General features: G+C 43.2%; 1 protein-coding gene across 1 annotated transcript; it reads left to right on the forward strand.

Annotated features, from left to right (window-relative positions):
- The first annotated feature begins 1,942 nt into the window (after positions 1-1,942).
- On the forward strand, positions 1,943-11,359 carry ATP5PO (ATP synthase peripheral stalk subunit OSCP). Its single transcript, XM_060010349.1, has 7 exons — positions 1,943-2,088; positions 3,282-3,332; positions 4,532-4,642; positions 7,341-7,470; positions 8,184-8,296; positions 10,792-10,878; positions 11,178-11,359. Exons 1-7 carry the CDS (start codon positions 2,053-2,055, stop codon positions 11,289-11,291), a joined length of 642 nt encoding a protein of 213 aa, XP_059866332.1. The 5' UTR covers positions 1,943-2,052; the 3' UTR covers positions 11,292-11,359.
- Positions 11,360-12,535: the final 1,176 nt, after the last annotated feature.

Below are 12,535 nucleotides of genomic sequence, written 5' to 3' on the forward strand. Positions count from 1 at the left end.
CAGCACCTATAAAGCAGGGGAGTACCAGACTACTTACATCTTAGAGTTATCCTGAGACTCAAAATAAAAATGAAACCATACATGTGCAACCATTTGATAAACCCTAAAATTCAAACGACCACAAACTATTATTTTGGCAAAATGCAAAGGGCTGAAGTGAGATGGGGGTAAATACAAAGGAAATAGAGGGACTCTCCCTGTTGCTATGCAACCTTACCGCTTCCTTATAATTAATTATTAATGAGATAGTCTAGAATTTTCCAAGTATATTTGGCCCCAGAACTTTCGATTTGAATGACACTTAATAACACCCACACATTAGGAAACATGGGGTTTGTGGTTTGGTTCCACATAGAATACAAGATCTATGAAGGCAAGCACCTTGTCTTGTACCCTGCTGTACCTCCAGGGTATAGAAGAGCTGCCTGCACATAATAGGTGCTCAATAAAATGTGTTGCATAATGCATATACTTTCCATTAGACATGTTTGAAGACAGCCTCCCAAAAGAGTTTGCAGAGAAAAGTAAAACAAGGGTTTTTATGCACTGCTAGTGAAAGCATAAATTGGTTTAAAGTTTTGAAAAGAGCATGGCCTCATTCATCAAAGACTTTGAAAGTGCTCATACCCTCTCGCCAAGTTGTGCCAGCTCTGGAAATCTATTTGGAAGTTATCCTAAGGAAGAAGAAAAAAAAATTTGTGTCTAAAGATGCTCAGGAGATGAAGTGTTGTTTAAAATGGAGAGAAAGAAAAAGGCAACCATCTGAATTATGTTCAAAATTATTGAATGATTAAGTTACAGAATATAAAAACAAAATAGAGAATATTATTCAGTGCCAGTCTGTCAGACAATTGTTCTAAATCTATAGATAGATGGATAGATAGACAGATAGATATACAACTTGTTCATTTTTCCTAACAGCCCTAAGGTAGGTGCTATTCTAATACTCATAGATTAGAACACTGAAGCACAGAGAAGTTATATAATTGGGCCAAGGTCAATGAAAGGACTGGGATTCAAGCCTGGGCAGTCCAGGCTACTATCTGAAAAAATAATGGGAGACAACACACTCTGAGTGTTCGAAAAGAGGGCAATTACATCCCTTCTACTTTTCTGCATTTTAACAAGTTTATGTAATGATGAGAAACCTGCACTCAAAAAGGGTAAATTAAGGACTTAATCTGTGTTCCTATAATAGATCTGAGCAGAAAGACATCTTAATTGACCATAGGACCCCATTACTGCAGCCAGGAAACTCCAACCAACAGCCAACTCTTCTGTACACAAGAGAAAATTAGAGCAAATTCCATTTAGAGGGAAGTGGGTTGAAAATAGGTTGTTTTTATGAATGCAGAGAAACTAGCCAAAGCTAGTGTTGGGTTCTCAGTTTCAATGTCACACTTGCTCAAACACCAGTTCTATTTTTAGGTATGGTTCTCAGATAATCACTCTGCCTTACCCAGAAGGAAGTGTTTAAACACCAGAACCTCACGCGTCCGCACAAACCAAGAGGTCAGCGCTGTACTCAGGTGAGATGGGGCGGAGGTGGGATAGAGGTATGCAGGAGCAGTCACGGCCCAGGCACTGGGCACGTAGTGTCCGCTGCTGGAGCTGTAAGGCTCGGGGTTTATATATACATACAGCGCGAGGAACTGCGCTTGATCACCTTTTAGCGTGGTAGGAAGAAAGGGTAAACACGCTAATGATGCTAGTGATGAATGTGAAACGGAACAAATGCCACCGTACTTATCTAAATGGAAATTTTAAGCTAAGGGCACTATATCTATTCTACAATAAGGGTCACTTAGTAACTCTAGAATTTCATTTCCAGGTGCTGTCTGAGCCCACTAGTCCCAACCCCCAGACCTGTGGGTCCAGCCCTGACCACTCGCTTCTAAGGACTACAACTCCCAGTCTGAGGGAGATCCCTACGCATGCGGCCTGACGACCTACGCCTACATTTCCCAGCAGGCCGAGCGGCTACGCTGACGCACGCGTGCGCTCTTGGTCGCTTTTGCCAACTCTGGTTTGACCTACAGCCGCCAGGAGAAGATGGCCGCCCCGGTAGTGTCTGGGCTCTCCCTGCAGGTGAGAGAACGGAGGTCCTGAAAGCCAGCGGGAGAAGCCCTCCTGGGGTGACTCGTACCAGACCCCTAAGATCCACGGTTCCAGGCCGCAGCTGGGGAGCGTGGCCGCCGTTCAAGGTCGCGGGGCCAGGCGAGTGGGGGGCGACGCCAGGCTGCCTGGGCAGCCCCGCTTTCCCCCCGGGGTGCGCGCGGGCCGGTGGGCTTGGGGCTGCGCGTGTCCTACGTTGGCGTCCTGTGAGCACAGCCTCGAGAAGCAGCTGGTTTGAAGGGCACAGGTGAAGGGGGATCTCTCTATGTTGTGGTGGTCACACCTGGCTGGGGTCACCAGTAATGCTAAGGAATATTTGTAAAAACACATTTCACGTTTAAATAAAAAAGTGAGACCGAAAAGTTAAAATGAGTCGTCCTTGGCTGCTCAGCCAATAAGGGGTAGAGCTGAGATTCGAATCCACAGAGTTGGAAAGAAAATTCGTGCTCTTTATATTACATGATGCTTTACATATCATGACAGCGTACAGCTTCCGTAAGTTTTCCATAAGTGTTATAAAGTCTTTTAACCCTCACAACCGGTATAGTACACTTAGAGCTGGAATTATCTGAAGGTGACCTGTGCCTTTGCAGGTGCCTTTTAAACTCCGGATTCCAACTCTTGATAGACAAGCTACCATCTCAACAATATCAAGGTAGTATTTTGATAGACAAGGTACTAGGGCCTGTTCTCACATCGGACGGCTGGAGTACCCAAAGAATTCGTCTGTATTTTCAGATAGCATTTGGATTCTAAGAAGGTCCATCTCTTGCAGATCATGCCTGGAATCCTCCCACTTTTTATTAAAATCATGCTCGAGGGTGGTAATATAAATGCCGAAAATCTTGTTAACATTTTTGGAAGACACATTTCACCAAACTTAGTGTTTTCTCTCTCAGTGGTGTGCTTGCCTCAGCCTACTCCTAGGAAACCAGGAAGTTAGAAGTAGAAAAGATATTTCCCAAGCAACCTGGAATGATTTCCAGTGGGGAAATTTACTCCTAGGTAATAAAGAGCAGCTCACCCTCATGTAATCTATGTGATGATACAAGGACACATGAGAAGCGAATCATCTAGAGGTCATGTTTACTGTTTATTACTGCAGGTTTAAATGCAGGAATCCTTTAAGTAGTCTCATTTGGATCTACTTTCTCTTTGTTTTAAAGGTGCGATGCTTCAGTACATCTGTGGTCAGGCCGTTTGCCAAGCTTGTGAGGGTATGTCTTTTGTGATTGTAAAGCAGATAAATGTGTGTGAATCAGACAGCAGTACACTTAGGGGCATGGATTTTGTATAGTTACCCCTAAACCTTTCTGCATGATCTGTGGTTCCCCAAATATGATGGGGGTGGAGGGGCTAGGGGACGGAATAATGTTGAATGCCTGCCGTGGGACAGGCCTGTGCATAACCTTTAAGTAGCAGAATTTCTTAAAACCCGATAACAGTGATGGGAGGTAGCGGGTCTTCCCATTTTACAAAAAAGGAAACAGACTTTGGGAAAACTTGCCCAAGGTTATTCAGCTTAGTCTTTTTTTTTTTTTTTTTTTGCGGTATCCAGGCCTCTCACTGTTGTGGCCTCTCCCGCTGTGGAGCACAGGCTCCGGACGCGTGGGCCCAGCTGCTCCGTGGCGTGTGGGATCCTCCCGGACCGGGGCACGAACCCGTGTCCCCTGCATCGGCAGGTGGACTCCCAACCACTGCGCCACCAGGGAAGCCCTTCAGCTTAGTCTTAAAGCTGGACTGAAACTAAATCTTGCTCATCCAAAGCCTAAGCTTTTCCACTACAATCACACAGTACCACTAAGCATATGTAGTCATACACTGATGGTAGTGTGGTTTTAAAAGCCAGTGGTTCATTGTAAAAAATAATTCAAGCCTCAGGCACTTAGTAAATTGCTAAAGGGCTCCATTAAACTGAACATTTATGGAGCTCTGTAAGGGATATTTGCAGTATTACTCTGAAATGTATAAAAGTATGCTTGTGTATGTTTCATAAACACCTGTTTGCCTGGCTCTAGCATGTTCAAAACTGCCTTCTATCAGTGTTTAAAACCTCCCAAACTTGGAATTAAGTAGTTATTGAATTCAAAGGAATCCTAAGCTCGTCTCATAATTAACATAGTTGAATTATAGATAGTTAGAGCAGAAGGGGACTTCAGACACCATGTTTCCTAAACCCCTCGTTTTAAGGTGAGAAATTGGAAGGTCACAGATAGAGTGACCTGGCCAAGGAAACATCCCTCATTTTGAGACTTGTCATTCAGGATAGCTCTTTGATGACATATTTAAACTGTTTTGTGCTATAAAAGATGTATTTTTAAAATTATAAATATTTCTTTCTGCTATTGATACCGTAGTATTGTCTTAACTGATTTTCCTTTTCGCTTCCTCCCCTCCTCCACCCTTGTTTTTAAAGCCACCTGTTCAGGTATACGGTATCGAAGGTCGCTATGCCACTGCTCTTTATTCTGCTGCATCTAAACAGAATAAACTGGAACAAGTAGAAAAGGAATTGTTGAGAGTAGCAGTAAGTAGCCTTTCCTGTTCATTACTTATTAAGTTCTCGTTGTATATATTTTGCTTAGATATTTGACTCTGCATCCCTAATGAGGTGTATGCTAAGAGAAAGAGTTGCAAGAAAAAGGACAAGCATATTTTCTGTAATGATGTTGATAGTAATAATACTGGGTATTATCGTTCTGAACCTATTGTATAATAGGTACAAACTGACGCAGGTAAGGATATTAATATTAGGAACCAAGATTTGGGGCTCAGAGAAGAAATAGAAAATCTAAATTTAAGATGGTAATTTAAGAAACATTGTCATTTCAAAAGAGAATTAAAAAGTCACCTTGATAATCTTTGCTTGTATTTCCAGGTATTTCCAAAACAGTCTTTAGAATATATTATGATTTTGTTTAACTGGGAATTTATTTTCCTTATGAAGCCTTTTGTGAGGAGAAAATGAGCAGAGCACGCTGGGCAGCAAAATTAGTGAAGGTGCAAGAGTTTCATGACGATAATAGAGAACTGTCAAAGACCACAAGGCTACAGGGGAAAGTTTATTTTTACGTGTTTTTTAAACATGAAAAGAAGAGTAAATGAACTGAATTAACAAAAGCCTACAGTGTAACTTAAATAGAAGAATCCCCACTGCAGTTTCCCCTGAGTTTTCTAGTTAACACATTTTGTTTCTTCCCCTGCTCCTTTTACGGTAAGTCCCCTACATAAAAACGAGTTCCGTTCCAAGAGCGCGTTCATAGGTCCAACAAAGTTAGCCTAGGTACCCAACTAACACAATTGGCTGTATAGCACTGTACTGTAGTAGATTTATAATACCTTCACACAAATACATAAAAACTAACAAACAAAAAACAGAACATTTTTAACTTACAGTACCTTGAAAAGTACAGTAGTACAGTGCAACAGCTGGCATCCAGGGGCTGGCATCGAGTGAACAGGCAAGAAGAGCTACTGACTGGAGGAGGGAGAGGAGGTGGGAGATGGTAGAGCAGAAGGGTCATCAGCAACAGGAGACGGAGGGCTGCAATTTCACTCACATCCCGGGCTTGAAATAAAGATACTGTACTCTACAGTACAGTACTTTCTAGTTCCCACCTCTGGCAGTAAGTTCTGCATTAAAGAAGGGGGATGTACAGCTAGTATATAATCTCTCCAGAGAAAGTTGTGTTCTTTTTTTTGATTTTATGTTTTAAGAATTTCTTACAATTTTTAAACAACTTCTAAAGATTTTTTTTTTTAATCTTACTGTTTGTTAGAGGGGATAAAAACCTTCACAGACTAGTTGTATAGAACAATAAGTTTTGTTCGTTTTTTCATTTTGAGCTTTTGTGGGAACTACAGTAATTTTAGCTCTGTTTTCCTCCCTTCGTCCATCTATCTCTGCAGATAACGCTTTTGATCTCAGTTGGTACCGTCAACTGTTCTGACCCTCACAGAATCATACTTACTGTTGGAGACACTCGGGGGACGGGTATCAGGAGCAGACAGGGTCACATACAGGCTTTCGGGAGGTGACGGTGACTGCCCGCCGCTCGTCCCACGCACCCACTTTAGACCTGAGCACCGGTGCTCGCCAAGGGGCCAGTGGCTGGCTTGTGGACGTTAGAATGGGGTTTAATTAAAACTTGAAGTCGGTTAAGACGTGGAGACATACAGAGGACGCCATTACCTTAAGACTCTTTATAAAAGAAAATCAGCCATTTCTTGGCACTGAGAGGAAAATATGCTGCCCAGGTGTCACTAACTGTCCATGGGTGATGCAGCAAAAACAGATAAGAAACATGAAAAACTGTATGGTTCCAACTCCAGAATGCTTGTAGTTTGTATAAGCTAGCAGTTTTTATGGAAAAATATTGTTTCTTTGGGGTCGCTCAAGTTGAAGTTTTAGCATTAGATGGCAGTGTAGGCAGGTAGCTAGGATCAGAGACAGAAATTGTCCAGGAGCCCAGGAGAGGGTGCTGACAGAGGGGTTGAGGGGCTAATAGAGGTTCATGACTGAAAGATGCCCAAATGGAAACAGCCGTTGGTTTGCTGGAGCTCTGGCCTGACACTCAGGGGAGCAGAGTGCTGGAAGCTGCACGTGATCACTGACCAGACATTGGTGACGTAACATAGCGGAGACAAAGTTGTGTCTCTCATGGTAGTTGCACTCCCGTTTTTTGGCTGTTTTTCCTCCCAGACTGGCTGAGGCTGCTCTGGAAGCCCCAGAGCTCCCGCACAGCGCTGGGTTGGTTCTCCTGAGCTCTCTGAGGGGCAGGACAGAATCCGGGTCAGCCTGAGAGGGAAAGGCCAGGAGGCCGCCTGCAGTCAGCACATCTTGTCAGGTCTACACTTGAGTGTGGGCATCATTAGCGCCCTCTTAGCATGGGAAAAACTAGAGCATTACCCATAGTAGGTACATTAAAATAGGTGGTGAATTGAATGTTTTGGCTGCTTAGGTTTTCTTTAATCTCTCTTGAAAGGCAAAAATAAATTTACGAAACTTCATTAAAGTGGTTTTAAGTATTTTCAAGAAATACTGTATCCTGTGTAAAATCATCTTAAAAGCAAAGAAAATTTTGTGATTGTAAGCTTCTCTTCATGTGCTTTGAGAGTGCTAATTTTATTTATGAAATGTATGATTCATCAGAACATATGTGTACGGCAGCTAGGATCATTTATGGCCTAAAGAGTTTAAGAAGTTATTTTTTTGGTACTTCTAGCAAATCTTGAAGGAACCCAAAATGGCTGCTTCTGTCATGAATCCCTATGTAAAGCGTTCCATTAAAATGAAAAGCCTAAATGACATGACAGCAAAAGAGAAGTTTTCTCCCCTCACGTCCAACCTGATCAGTAAGTATTAGATGTTTTTTATTGAAGTCTCTGAAAATTCTGCTACTGAAACTGTCCTGCATGGGCCAGGAGCCCCAGCACCACCTGCCTTTCGGCAGTGAGGAATCTTGGTCTCCCCCAGCCTGCTGAGTCACAATCTACATCTTAACTGGCTCCCCAAGTGAATTGTTTGGGCGTTAAAGTTTGAGGAGCATTGTCTAAAGGATATTAAGATGCAAGAATGTCTGATTGCACAGTTTCAACCCATGGACGAGACCAGTGGGACTCATACCAAGAAAATGGTTTGTAACCAGTGGCTGTGCCCCTGTCCTTGAAGACATTTGCATTCTTTGGTACATTTGAGTTGCTTTTCAAATCCCATGATCACTCAGAATTCAAAGAAAGCGTGTAGTGAATATAGACAGCGTGTTAATTTCAGGATTTATGGCCAACACTGGTATCTGTGGCATAAACCTGAAAATCAGATTGAAAGCCGTATCAAGAAATCTACTGCAAATCCATGTAAGACACACACACCCTTACAAATTTAAATCCTTGTTTGTTCAGTCTTTTTTTTTTGAACATTGCATATTCTTTTTAAATAAGTTGTGTCTTCTCCATTCACATTCTTAAATGACATTGAATTTTAAGGCCACAAATCTAAGTTTGCGTTTGAGGTGAATATAATGTTTCATGAATGACCTGATTTAAGTGAAATACCTTTACTTTCCCAGGTTTGCTTGCTGAAAATGGTCGCTTGAACAATACCGCTGGGGTCATTTCTGCCTTTTCCACCATGATGAGTGTCCACCGGGGAGAAGTGTCTTGCACAGTTACCACCGCATCTGTAGGTGACGGGCTGTTGCTGCTGCATTTGCCTTGACATCCCCTGTGTCACATTTTGCAGAACAAAAAGAAAAAGGCTAAAATCAAGAAATCGGGACAGGCGGCTTGGCCCTTGGGCGGTTTGCTTCATTTATACCAGCTTCTGTGCACCTCTGCTTTGCAAGGGCCAGCGTGTCTTCTTGGTGCTTCCCTAACCAGTGATTATTCCTAAAGAGTGTAGATTGAGTTAAAAATGTGTCGGGAAATACTGGTTTACGTTCCATTAAGGTTTAAGTTATTTTGTAAATATCACACTACGTAGTTTACTGAAATGCGTGTCTAATCTTTTGCGGTGGTGAGTGGGAAGGGGTAAGGCGGAAGGGCCCTTTGGTCTTACTGGCTCGCTGAAGTGAACTGAATTTTGAAACCTACACTATTCTGGGTGCTTTATTTTAATATCAAAGGTCTGTGTGAAGCAGAAGTGTTACTATCTTCATTTTACCGGTGAGGAAACTGAAGCCCAGGGGAATAAGTTGCTTGCTCGAGGTCACAGAATGTGGAACTAGGATTTGAACACAGGCCTCTCTCTCAGAAGTCCGTGTTCCTTAATCTGCACTACCTCCCCAGAATTAATTTTGTTGTTGTTGTCTTAAGTGTGTATTCTCTTCTCACTGTAGTTCAGTCAAGGTAGGGAAACAGTCTGTGGGACTTAATTATCAGTAGAGCGTGGTAGATTTACTTGGGGTACGCAGCACCTGACCTCACCTAGATTAACATTTCTAGTGTTGAAAAGATATTCTAACTCTCCAAAAGAGCATAATGTGAAGGAGACATTTTAGCACTTAGTACCTATTCGTACATTTGTAGTTCAGTTGGTGCCCCCAAAGCTGGGGGCTAAGAGTCAACACAGCTCAAATGTTCTCCGGAGCCCACCGTGACTGCACTGGTTCTCCTTGACCATAGAGCTCAGACCAGGCTTCCCTGGCCAGATGGTCACGCCATCCCCATGGCCAAGCACTGGTGCAGGTCATTCTTCAGTGATTACAAGGACATGATTTTGTAAGTTTCTTAGAACCAACTGATGCTAATGTTTTTGACATTGAGTCTCCCGGGTAAATAATTTCCACCCTTAAATATATATATATATATATATACACACACACACATATATATACACACACACACCTTGATTAATGACTAGGGGCACAGACTTTAGAAATAGACTGATTTCAAATATTGGCACTAGTCCTCACTTGCTGGTGGGACCTTAGGTGAGTTCTTTTTTTTTTAATTAATTTTTATTGGAGTATAGTTGATATACAATGTTGTGTTAGTTTCAGGTGTACAGCAAAGTGAATCGGTTATACATATATCCACTCTTTTTTAGATTCTATTCCTATATAGGGCATGACAGAGTATTGAGTAGAGTTCCCTATGCTATACACTAGTTTCTTTACTAGTTATCTATTTTTTATAGGTATATATATATATATATGTGTATATGTTTATCCCAGTCTCCCAATTTATCCCTCCTGCCCAGGTGAATTCTTCTTAACCACTGTGAGCCTCAGTTCTCCCACACGTAAAATGGGAACAGTAACTCCTGACCTCCCGGAGTTGTCCAGGTTAAAGGAGATGGTGGTTAAAATGCCTGGCACACACGGGTGCTTAGCACACAGCATGTGTCTGAATGGAAGGTGGGGCATATACTTCTGAGTTCTCTAACCTCAGAGCCTCAGCGAATGATTGATGGAGCACTGATAGACTTCCCCACCACCACCCCCCAAAAGACACTATCGGATCTTTGCAGAGCTTAAAGGCTTCTTTGCTAGCTTTTGGACTCTTGGGTGTGTGGGTTGGGAGGTAGGATTTGTGACGGGTGAAATGCCACTCCTTCAGCAACATTTGCCGTTCTCACCCAATCGGGGGTAAAAGTTGGGGCAAAAAGGAGAGAACACTGGATGGTCAGGGCACTTGCTCTGGAGGAACAAGATTACAGAGCTGTACTGACTTCAGGAGCCAGCCGCCTGCCCGGGCTCTCTGTGAGCTGCAGAGAGTGGAGCGGCATGCCAGAGCTCCTGGTACCCGCAGATCCCAGGTCAAACTGCAGCTTTTCATCCAAGGGAATAATAGACTCAGGCTGCACCTGGGGGAGCTGCGCGGAGGAGAGGCCTGCATCCTCAGGCATTATAAACTTCAGGTTTTTCCCCTAATTGTTACTTCTAAGTTGTACTGCTAGTACCATGGAGCAGAGATGGGCAGTAAGTGAACCTAACCTCCCAGTGTGAGCTGCCCATGTGTTCTTGTGAGGCAGGGTCTTTGCACACCCCGACACCAGCATTGATGAGTGACCATTGCGGCACAACTCCAGGATGGGTCCTCAGATATCTAAGAGAGGAATTCACAAGGCCTGTCTTGGTGATACGTTGCCAGAGGGATGTTTTTTCTCTCCTTCAACTATAGTAACTTTCTGTTTTGCTTTATCTAAATTTAAATGATGGTTTTGTCCTTTTTTAGCCTTTAGATGAAGCCACTCTTACCGAATTAAAAACAGTCCTGAAGAGCTTCCTAAGTAAAGGCCAAATATTGAAATTGGAAGTTAAGGTAGGTTTTTAATTATGTACGGTACGTTTCCTCAGGTTGTTTGACACCTAAAATGGCTATAGAAAGTGGAAAATTAGATTTGATTATGTAAAAACTTGCCTATAGTAGAACCTTCATATCTATATTCAATATAAATGATTATTGAGTCCATTCACAATTTGACTTGTCATTTTCTAGATATAATTGTTACCGCTTACAGTTATGTAGCACGTAGACTTTTCAGAGCACTTTTTCGTCTTTCTTTTTGATTAATGAAATGTCAATGTGTTTTCACATTTCCAACCTATTTTCTTTCCTAGATTGATCCATCAATCATGGGTGGAATGATTGTCCGTATTGGAGAGAAATATGTTGATATGTCTGCAAAAACCAAGATTCAGAAGCTGAGCAAAGTGATGCGGGAGAGTCTCTAAAAGTGTTGATTTCCTAAAAGTGAAAGTTCTTAAACTTGGAGCAACAATAAAATGCTTCCTGAAGAGAATATACTATGTTTACTGTCTTTTAAAGTGGAAATATAGGGAGCCTTATTTTTATATCTTTCACGATCCCCTTAGTTTAAAGGTTAAAAGGCCCTTTGGAACTTAGTTTGTGTCGATTATTCTTAGGAATTTATGGAAGCTTGTATCCCTTAGGAAAAAGTTAACCTTTATACCAGGGACTGTTAAGTACTTCATGTATCTTACCTCATTTCCTTTGTCTTCAAGGCCTGAGCCTGCACGTGGAGTTAAGGTAAAGCAAACCGGTTGTCATCTCCAGGTTTCAAGTGCTGGGGCCCATCTCTAGTCAGACACTGAAAGTGGTTCCTGAGCCCACGCTGGTCAGACACTGGCAGCTGCTCCTCCTCTGCTGCTTCACGCTTCTTGCAGCTTCTGCAGCACGTGGGCCAGCCCCTACTGCTGTGCCCCTGGGGTCCCATGTCAGCCAGGTGACTGGGCTGCACAGAGTCCTTCAAATAGGGCCAGGTTGTGCTCACCTGCTGAACTCTTAACAAGTACTTCCAGCGTGTGCATTCGGACTTGTCTGAGCCCAGTGATTTGGCCTACAGTCCCACCCTCCACATTATCCTACTTTTAAAGGCAGTAATGTTTTCTGTAAAAGCTTTCAGAGAGATTATTTCCAAAAAGATGCCTCTAGTCTAGAATCTAGAAAATCTAAAAGTTACTCTGCTAACAAGCATTCATTCCCTCAGCCCCACTGAGCACAGAGGTCCCCATCAGAGCCGTGCACTTCGCAAGGGAAGGCAGCAGAATGGCAGCTTTCTCAGCCAGCCGGCTGTCACAGCCCCCGAGAATGTCCTCTGAACCAAGGAATGGCCAGGAGTGTCTGCACAGAATGGAATCACAGGATTTTCTCCCATCTTGGGAGCAGGTATTCCAATGGAAGGTACACTGATGGTTAGAAGTCACTGCTCTTTGGGGCTTCCCTGGTGGCGCAGGGCTTAAGGATCCACCTGCCAGTGCAGGGGACACGGGTTTGTTCCCCGGTCTGGGAAGATCCCACATGCCGCGGAGCAACTAAGCCCATGCGCCACAACTACTGAGCCTGCATGCCACAACTACTGAAGCCCGTGCACCTAGAGCCCGTGCTCTGCAACAAGAGAAGCCACTGCTCACCACGACTAGAGAAAGCCCGCATGCAGCAATGAAGACGCAACGCA

The sequence above is a fragment of the Delphinus delphis genome, chromosome 4, assembly GCF_949987515.2.
Source record: "Delphinus delphis chromosome 4, mDelDel1.2, whole genome shotgun sequence".
Classification (NCBI taxonomy): domain Eukaryota; kingdom Metazoa; phylum Chordata; class Mammalia; order Artiodactyla; family Delphinidae; genus Delphinus; species Delphinus delphis.